Source organism: Argiope bruennichi, chromosome 8 (assembly GCF_947563725.1).
Source record: "Argiope bruennichi chromosome 8, qqArgBrue1.1, whole genome shotgun sequence".
NCBI lineage: Eukaryota > Metazoa > Arthropoda > Arachnida > Araneae > Araneidae > Argiope > Argiope bruennichi.
This window is the reverse complement of record NC_079158.1, coordinates 15,758,654-15,768,645: the sequence shown is the minus strand read 5'-3', so window position 1 is coordinate 15,768,645 and position 9,992 is coordinate 15,758,654. Positions and strand designations below refer to the sequence as shown.

General features: G+C 35.6%; 1 protein-coding gene and 1 long non-coding RNA gene across 4 annotated transcripts; both read right to left on the bottom strand.

Moving 5' to 3' along the window:
- Positions 1-1,029: 1,029 nt before the first annotated feature.
- LOC129981532 (uncharacterized) lies at positions 1,030-4,316 on the bottom strand. 3 transcript variants are annotated; one of them, XR_008785321.1, is made up of 4 exons: positions 3,779-4,316; positions 3,255-3,516; positions 2,157-2,240; positions 1,030-2,038 (listed from the first exon to the last, which is right to left on the bottom strand). It is a non-coding gene; the product is annotated as an uncharacterized LOC129981532 (long non-coding RNA). The 3 variants fall into 3 exon arrangements; XR_008785322.1 differs by having other exon boundaries at positions 3,255-3,370; XR_008785320.1 differs by having other exon boundaries at positions 3,255-4,316.
- A 3,902-nt stretch (positions 4,317-8,218) lies between these two features.
- Positions 8,219-9,496, bottom strand: LOC129981511 (uncharacterized). The gene has a single exon (XM_056092369.1). It carries the CDS (start codon positions 9,494-9,496, stop codon positions 8,219-8,221), a length of 1,278 nt encoding a protein of 425 aa, XP_055948344.1.
- Between the last annotated feature and the right edge of the window lie 496 nt (positions 9,497-9,992).

The window sequence follows — 9,992 nt, the reverse complement described above, 5'->3', positions numbered from 1 at the left end:
TACATAGAAGCCATGTTTGGTGGTTCTAGGTCAAACATTCTGTATGCATAGCATTAATATGTATACTCAGGCACACATATTCATCTTTATCATGAGAAAAAGAAATAGAATTGTTATCATTAAAGAAATGATCTTTTTTAGATTTTAAATTTTTATAAAACTTAGTTATATGCAGTAATATTTTCGGAAATTATGGAGAAAAGGTGCAAAATTCTGCTTAATTTTTAAATAATAGATATTCTAACTGAAATATAAAACAAATTGCTACGAAGTGCACATCCCCATTCTCTTAAGTATATCTGTAGGACGGCGTCTAGTAGTAAAGTGTATTTTTTTGAAAAAAGGGAATCATAATATCAGAAATAGGCAAACAATTGCTCTTCATGAATCTGTGTGAATAATCCATTAAATGAATATTATCAAAAAAATTCCAATTAAGCATCCTTTCCTCACAAATATGAACTTCACTTTTTGTAGAGAATTAATAATTTAAAGCATATGAAAATTTCATCTAAAAGTATTTATTTTAAATAATTTTTTTTTTTTTTTTTACATATGTACAGAAAATAATTATCCTTTTCGTAGAGTATGAATACTCTTCAAAATACAAGGATAAAGAATTCAAGAAGTATTAAGTATTTTTCAAATTAATTCCTTTTTCTTTTTTCCTCAAAGAAAATTTTGCCCAAATATAATTTCTGACAAATTAACTCCAGGAAATTATCTTTTAGAAGATTAATTTAACTTTTACTATATGTTCAGAATATATTGAAGTAATAAATTCATTCTTCCTACTTTCTCATGCATTTTTTAAAGATATACAAATTTATGGAATGTAATTAAGGTAAAGAAAATTCAGTTGTTAAGTTAATTATCATCTTTTTTTTTAACTATAGGGGGGGGAATGTTATTTAGCTTTGCACCAAGATGTTATAATAAATGTCAGACTAAAAATACTATAAAACAAATTTATTGAGGATAAATAATAAAATATAACAAATAAGGAACATTCCAAAAAGATGTCACAAATACTTCATCTTGTTTTTATAATTAAAATTGGGTTTCCAATCATTGATCATCACTTTTACTTTATGTTTTATCATCATCCTAACAAAAGAAGAAATAATAATAAAAAAAATACTTGCACTTTCTCTTTGTGCTCTTCATGATAATCAAAAAAGTTCATATTTATTTTGTACAAAACACTTGTAAATTTTGAAATAAAATAAGTGGAAGTTAGTCATAAAACATTCATGTAATTTTACAAATTATAGAAATACATCATTTACTGGCCAGTTTAACACATATTTAACATAATCATTTTCTTTCAAATGTAAATAAAAAAAAAGTTTAATTGTCTAAGATTTTGTCTTTATCTACTAATAACTTTTTTCATGTCAAACAATCATCAGATGACAAATATTTTCTAACAAAATAACCAGAAATATAACATAATAAATTTTCTTCAACACTATTTAAGGTTCTTAAGCTTAAGGTATTCACATCTTCTCGTACACTTTCTTTTGAACATTTTTCAGAATTAATAACTTCAAATAACTCCAATTTTTTCCACTTGAGAGTTTGAAAAAGTCTGTTATAGTAACTTTTAGATTAGTAAGCCTATATTTGTATGTATTTGGGTTCTCCCTAAATCCTCCTCTGCACCTTATGGATGCAAATGTATTTTCTGTCATGCCTTGGCTAAATCAATTAGTATGAATTTATAATTTTTTAGTAAATCGTCAGAAATTCCCAGAGATGCATTTATGGTTAAAATCCATCCATTTTTACATGGAAAATTTTTTCTTTCCCTTTACTTGAGTGTATTTTCCATGTTTTAATCCAGGATTTAGTTAACTTTCCAAATTTTTATGTGACAGTTATCTTTTGTGACATGCACATAGTTCCTTTTTTATATGTTTTAAAGTCCTAGAATTTAAAGTATCAAACAATACATCCATTTTCTTTGTGAAATGTGTTGAATCAATTGCATTACTTTCAATTTTCAGAATGCAACAGCAACTGTATGACTTAGTACCTAAAAGAGTAAACAATAAGAAAGAAATGGTTTATCAGTATATGCTTGAGAACCACAATTAAAAACTAAAATTATAGTAAATAGAAAAAGTATTCAACGAGTAAAAAATGACTTTTACCTGAGCTGCAAGTTTCACATTCATTTTCTTAAGTCCGGATATTACAATGTGCTTCTTCGTCAACTTTCTGCAGGCACTGAATTCCTAAAACAAAGAAATTACAATTAGTATATAAGAAAGTATTAAATATAGGCATCAATGTTTTAATACAAAATATGTTTAATATAAAAAGTTTTAACATTTAATACCGATGACATAACTTTAAGTTTTGGTTTGTGTAAATATTATAAATTGTTAAAATTGTAAAAATTAAATACCAATAAAAGCTGCAAGAGCAAAAACGGTGTTTTTTAGGTGCATTAATAAAATGTGTTTTTAAAAATGGATTTATTCTGACTTCTTTTGAATCGATCTGATAGATATAGATAGGAAATATATCCACAATATATTTCCAGTTTGCAAAGGCTATATGAGAAGTATCATTTTCTGAACCATTTCCAATAGACGTGTCTTTATAATAAATACCGTGATTCAGCAGGTTATTTCTAACAGATTTTAGAAGGTGAGGGGGATCGTACATTGCATAAATTTTCTTATTTTTATATATAAAGCTAGAATTCTATGATGTCCCATTTAGGTTTTGAAAAAGCCCTTTGTTTCTTGGACCTGGAAATTTAATATGAGTACAGTTATTATAAAACATGGGAAGAAAAAATGAAACAAAATGTGTAATAAAATATTTATAAAGGAATGAAAGAAATTAATTAAATTAGTTTACATTTAGAATAAAACAATAGTGTAATGGTTCATTAAAATATAATTATTAAAAATCATAAAACTCCGCTAACCGTGGTCGCATACAACAGAGACAACCTCTAACTGCCACGAATGTAAAATGTCGTTTGCTTCTATTACGAAACTCTTTAAACTGAAAATGTAGGGGAGATGAAATAATAACCTAATACAAGCAATTAACAAAAATGCAATTTAGTGCTTAAGTTACAGGTTTATGAGTAAAAAATTATCAAAAGAACAGTAATATATGCATTATTTGAGAATTTCAATATATTTTGTATGTATTCCTATATATATATATTTCTACTTACATATATATATATATATATATATTAAAAATTTATAAAAAGATTACATAATAACCTGCTTCCAATTTTTGACAATTCCTCATGCCATGAATACAAGTGCGTCAGTTGCATATGGTGGTTTATCGTTGTTTCCCTGTCTGCACATAGGGAACCCATCAGTGCAATCTAAGTCTGAAGCATATGTTAAACTTAGTTTTATCGACATTTCATCAAATGAAAGAAAATATAATTATCACTCATCCGAGTTTATTGCATTTTTAAACACTTGATCAAATTTGGACAAGATCTTGGGAGTTTTAGAAACATTATAAGTACACCTGAAATAATAATTAAAAAAATTAGTAAATATTATTAGTATATATTTTTATTGCAGTCGACTCTGCTTAATGTGATCACTTTGGGATGGTCATTAAAGGATGTAAAAACTTTTGGGAGGTAATGATGCAAAATGCACAATAGTTAACCAAAGAAGAAATTAAAAGTAATACGGAAAAATCATCCTTTTCCATGAATGATCAAACTCAGAATACTGTATTAAACAAACCGATTAATATACATTTGGAAAATATTAACAAATACCTGTGTAAGGTTGTTTTGCTTGGAAAAGCAAAGTATTTTTGTAGCATCCGATATGCAATTGGGCTGTGTAAATAAAAATGAAGTGCAAATGTATTTTCTGTTGTCGACCAACGCCTTCCTCTGTTTGACCACCCTTGCATATGCACGTACAATCAAATTAATTCAAACAAATATGGCTTAGCTGCCAATTTTACTTGTAGCTGTCACAAAAGGAGAAAAGATTTTCATATAGACGTTTTTTTAATTTGGAAACACTTTTCTTTGCTTTTGGAGTTGTCTGCAGACGATTATTTGTGTCATAGGCTGATACTGTTGGAGTACATATGAGATGCTTGCTGTCTTCTACAGATGAACAATTGGATGTAGATCATCATGGGTTGATGTTGTTGTAGAATTTACAGATTCTGAAGAAGACAATGAAGATAAATCACTTTCTGCTGTAGATATTCCTTCTGTAACAAATGGGCATGCAAATTTGTTTAACCTTTTCTTCAGCGTTCTAGTAAGAGAGGAACCGGAAGAAATGCTTCTTGCAAACTCTGGCTGGTTGGTTGATTGATTTTTCTGGCACAAAAGCCAAATCTGGCCATGCTGCGCCACGCAAATGGTAAAAATTAAAATCAATGATATTAAAAAGCCATTCAAATTAGGTAAAAGTATGATCTTAAAATTGAACCAAATATATTAAAACGACACTTTAAAAATTTAAACTACAATTCTATTAATATCCGACAAATGTTTTAAAAATTGTAAATGAAACCTAAATAAAATTGAACAAACCAATGGTTTGTAAAAATTTAAAAATATTAGGGTGAGGTCTGCCACCCACTATCTCACGGATGTCTATGGAAACTGAATTAAAAAACTGTAATCGTTGATTATTAAAAACAGGACAATCAATTAGAATGTGATGTACACTTAAAATTGTATGGCATGTCGAGCATTTTGGACATGGTTCTCCAAATAGAAGGTGTTTATGGCTGAAGCGTGTATGACCAATGCGGAGTCGAGTTAATTTAACATCGAGCCCACGCATTGGGATGGTAGGCCAGAAACGAATCCTTGGCTCGAGCGAATGCAGCTTGTTGGAAGTCTGCTGATCCCAAGATCGTTGCCATAACATGCAGACATGGCGTGCAAAAAACGTCTTTGCATCGCTATGTGGAAGTTCTCGGTGAAGAAGAGATCTTGTCACTTTTGCTGCAGCATCAGCCTTCTCATTTCCCGGTATTCCGACATGACTCGGAACCCAGCAAAACAAGATTTTAAAGTCTCTGTTTTCGAGGGTGCGAAGAAAAATCAATATGTCTAAAGCAACTGGATGTATTCGATAACTAAAATTGGAAAGAGACTCCAGAGCACTCATACTGTCGGTATAAATACAGAAATTGCGAGAACAGGAAGTCGAAATCACTTGAAGGGCACATATTATTGCGACTAATTCGGCAGTCAGAACTGAGAATGACGTGGGTAGAGAGTAGTTATGAGTCTCGGTAGGTAATACTACTCCGGTGCCAACATGTCTATTTGATTTTGATCCGTCAGTGAAGACCTCTGTATATGAATAATACTGACAGCGATGATAGTTAAAAAGTTGCTGAAAAATAATTGGTGCGGTTGTGGATTTATCAAATCCTGAAAATGGATTCAAAAATGAAAACTTTGGAATATCCCAAGGCGGGAAAGAAAAGCAATTAAAAGTCTGAATTGCAACATCATGAAGTCCCGCATCTTGAAGTAGAATTTTAATTCTCTCACTAAAGGGAAGGGTGTGAGAGGGCCGTGCGTCATAAAGTTTCCGAAGACCAACTGGAAGGGACAAATGGCTAACAGGGTGTTTCGGTATCGACTGCACTCGGAAATAATATTGTGCCGTTAATTTCCGTCGGCGCAAATCTAAAGGCATTTGATTGCAGATAGCATACAGGCTTTCCACAGGTGATGTGCGGAAAGCACCAGAGCAAATTCTAAGGGCAGAATGATGTACTGTATCAAGTCGGCGCAAAACAGAAGGGCGTGCAGAACCATAGACCATACACCCGTAATCAATGTGGGATAAAATGACGGCTTGGTATATCCGAAGTAGGGATGGGCGATCGGCACCCCAAGATGTATTTGACAGCACTTTTAAGATGTTAAGAGATTTTTCACACTTCTTCCGTAGATGTAGAATATGCGGAAGGAAAGTAAGCTTTCTATCAAAAATTACACCTAAAAATCGAACGTCATTTTCAACGGGGATAGCAATTCCCCGAATATTAATTATAGGGTCTGGATGCATGTTTCGTTTCCGGCAGAAATGAACGCAACGACTCTTTTCTGGAGAGAGAGTGTGCCCATTTCTTTCACACCAAGAAACTAGTTTGTTGACTGCATTCTGCAATTGCCGCTCAATCAAGTGCATATTACAGCCTTGAGCAGAGATCTGCAAATCGTCGACGTATAGTGTCCCTTGAACAGATGGAGGAAGTTGGCATAAAATTTCGCTAAAGTGAGTGATAAAAAGTGTTACACTGAGGACACTTCCTTGTGGAACTCCCTCAGTTTGGATAAAAGAGTCAGAATAAAAATTACCAACACGTACACGAAAAATTCGAGTAGTCAAAAAGTTTTGAATAAAAATAGGGAGATTCCCTCTAAAGTCCAAATTAAAAAGTGTATGAAGAATACCGTAACGCCACGTACGATCGTAAGCCTTTTCGATGTCGAAAAAGATGGAAACAAGATGATTCCTGCGAACAAAGGCATTACGAATTTGCGTTTCCAGATGGATTATATTATCAAATGTTGAGTGTCCTCGTCGGAAACCACTCTGCAAGGGCGAGATATATCCATGTTTTTCTAACTCATACACTAGGCGGGCATTGACCATGCGCTCGAGTGTTTTGCACAAACAACTCGTCAGAGCGATTGGCCTGTAGTTCAATGGGCTAGCAGGATCCTTTCCGGGTTTAAGGATTGGAATCACTATAGCCTCATGCCATTGTGAGGGAAATTTTTGCTCAACCCATATTCTATTAAAAAGTTTTAGCAAATTAGATAGAGAGACCTCACTCAAATGGCGAAGCATATTATAAGTGATTCCATCTGGACCTGGGCTAGTATCATGGGTGTGAACCAATGCATTTTTTAACTCAAACAGATTAAAAAGCATATTATATGCAATACTTGTGCGAGTAGTGAAATTTAAATGATTTTCTTCCGCTCGATTCTTAGTCACTAGGAATGTAGGACTATAAGAATCAATGGCGGAGACTTTTTCGAATGCTCGTCCGAGAACATTAGCAACTTCCAGAGGCGAAGAATATACTATATTTCCCAATTTCAGTATGGGCAATGAAGATTCAGGATAAATTCCATTGGCTGCTTTTACCTTTTTCCATAATTTTTTACTGGGTATAGAATACGTGATAGAAGAAACGTATTTCAGCCAGGATTCCCTCTGACTAATTCGTCGAATGCGGCGAGCATAAGCTTTGGCTCGCTTAAATGCAACAAGATTTTCCTTTGTTGGGTACCTACGGAATTTGTTCCAAAGCTTCTTTTGTTTCTTGTAACTGTCGTGACATTCCTTATTCCACCATGGTCTGCGGAATTTCCGTAGACGGCATGAACTTTTGGGGATAGTTTTATTTGCTGCTTTTAAAATGCAGTCGAGAACAAGCTGTACTGCCGTCGATATATCTACGGTATTAATCATTGTTTCTGTGATTTGGGCCAATTGCTTAAAATAATCCCAGTCTGCTAGCTGGAAACGGAAACGAGGTGGACCTTGGATCCCATCTCCGCCATCAGCATAAGACACTACCACAGGGAAATGATCGCTATCGTACAACTCATTTTCAACAGTAAAATTCATCAATGGCAAGAGTATGGGGGAACATATGGCAAGATCTAAATTGTGAAAAGTGCGTGTAGGTTGGTGAAAGTAAGTTTTTTCATCATTGTTGAGCAGGCAGAGGCAATTATTATTAATAAAGTGCTCAATCTGCCGCCCACGCGAATTTGTATCTTCAGAACCCCACAAGGTATTATGACCATTAAAATCACCAAGTAAAATAAATGGCACAGGGAGTTGATCAACCAAATTGTCCAGATCTTGCTGACGAACCGTAGAATTGGGTGGTAAATAAACACAGCAGACTGTAATAAGTGTTCGCACATGTACATGAACAGCCACTGCTTGCAACTCAGTATGGAGAGAAAGAGGTGTGCTCGGAAAGGAGTTGGAGGTTAGAATGCAGACGCCCCCAGAATTATGCAAGTCATGGTCTGCATCTTTCCGAACAGCATTATATCCTCTCAATTTTAGCGGAATATTGGTTTTCAAGAAAGTTTCTTGAAGACAGAAGCAAGTGGGATGAAATTTGTTAAGAATGGTTCTGATTTCATTTAGTTTGGACCGAGTGCCACGACAGTTCCAAGAGACGAAAGTACCCATCAAGAAAATGTCGCTTGAGAAGTACTAGGAGCATTCGATGGAGTTGGTGATAAATCGCAACTCATTTGCAGGTCATTATCATCCTCTTCAGACGGATGAAGTGAAATGCTATCGGGACTTTTGGGTACGCCACTAAAAATGGATGATAAATCCTTGTGGACTATGCCCTGACTCGCAAGTCCCAGAGCGACAGAATTATGCAAAATTGATTTTTTCATTTTTTGAGAAAGTTCTTTTTCTGAAATACCACGTTTTGAAAGTTTCAGTTTATGCGATCTGTTAGATTTTCTTTTGCGTAGAGATTTTTCAGTTTTGCTAGTTTCAGGAACACTAGTTAAAGAATTTTCAGTATCCGAATCTGATTGGTTAGTTGGTTTGGTTTGACTGGTATTCTTACTGATATTCTTCGCACAGTTAGAGCAAGAGCAGTTTGCACAAAATTGTTGTCGAACAGCTGAAGCATAAGTCACACCAGGTTTTGGTGCCTGGCCAATAACTTTACGCCTAGCTTCTGGGTAGGGAATATTTTCTTTAAATTTTATCGTTACTATTTGCTTTTCCATTAACCAACGAGGGCAAGATCGAGAAAAGGAACTATGATTGCCGGCGCAGTTAACACATTTCTCTAGTGCAGAACATTGCTGGCTATCATGATTTTTTTCCGCACAGCGGGCGCAAGTGAGAGTCCCGCGGCAGTTGGCCTTCGAATGGCCGAAACGCTGGCACTGAAAGCAACGGAGAGGATTCGGAATGTATGGCCTGACGGCTAATTTCATGTAGCCGACTTTTACACGTTCTGGTATTTTTGGTCTATTAAAAGTTAGGATAAAGTGCTTTGTGGGAAGGAGTTGTCCATCCCGCCTAATGGTTATACGACGTACATGCGTCACTCCTTCAGGTTTCAATTCATGGGTAATTTTTTCTAGGGAGTCGTTAAATAACTCGCCACAAGTTATAACGCCCTTCGAAGAATTAAGTGCTGCATGAGAACTTACACTTACTGTTATAGTAGCCAGAGTTGATAATTTTAGTATCTGTTGGGCTTGCTTGCGGGTTTTCACCTCCACAAGCAGATCTCCAGAGCGAAGTTTTCGAGTTGATGCGACTTCTCCGAGTGTTCCTGTAATTCCTTTTTCAACAAGAAATGGTGATACATTATGAAAGGTTTCGTTATTTCCTGAAATGCGTTTTACTATGAAAAATTTGTCAAATGGTTTTTCAAACAAGTTAGAATTTCTTTGTTGCCCACTGAAGGGAGCAAAGTTTTTTTTGCCCATACGATATCGATGGGGGTTCAGGCCCGACGGCACCGCCCACCATGGAGCCCAACAAGGGATGGCAGCCACCGGCTCTGGGCACTTCCAGCCTCGGTACTTACCATAGTGCTGATCGGTTACCTATACGCTCGGAGTCACCCCCGGGGACAGTGACCACCCTTAACGCCAAGCCCAAGGAGTGACCCCTTCGCTTGATCCCCTTGAGCAGCCCAGCCATGTGCCTAGGATACCGGCCGATTGATACACCGGGGACCGAAATGTACCACCCGTCTAATGGGTCGCCACGCACGGCCAACACGTGGGGTTTCTGGCTGTCCATGAGAAGCAAGAAGCAAACAGAGCGGCGACTGCTTCTCATGGAGAGCTCCCTCGCTTGCCGTCGAGGGAAAGAAAAAATACAGCAAAAAGCAGAAGGCGTAGAGGAGTGCGAACAGAAAGGGAGTAAAGATCCCTGGGTACCTCGGGATTGGGACACCCGTACTCACCTATAGTAGGT

Excerpts from the sequence above, each read along its gene's own strand:
- LOC129981511 (XM_056092369.1), bottom strand. The coding sequence starts at position 9,496 with ATGGGCAAAAAAAACTTTGCTCCCTTCAGTGGGCAACAAAGAAATTCT.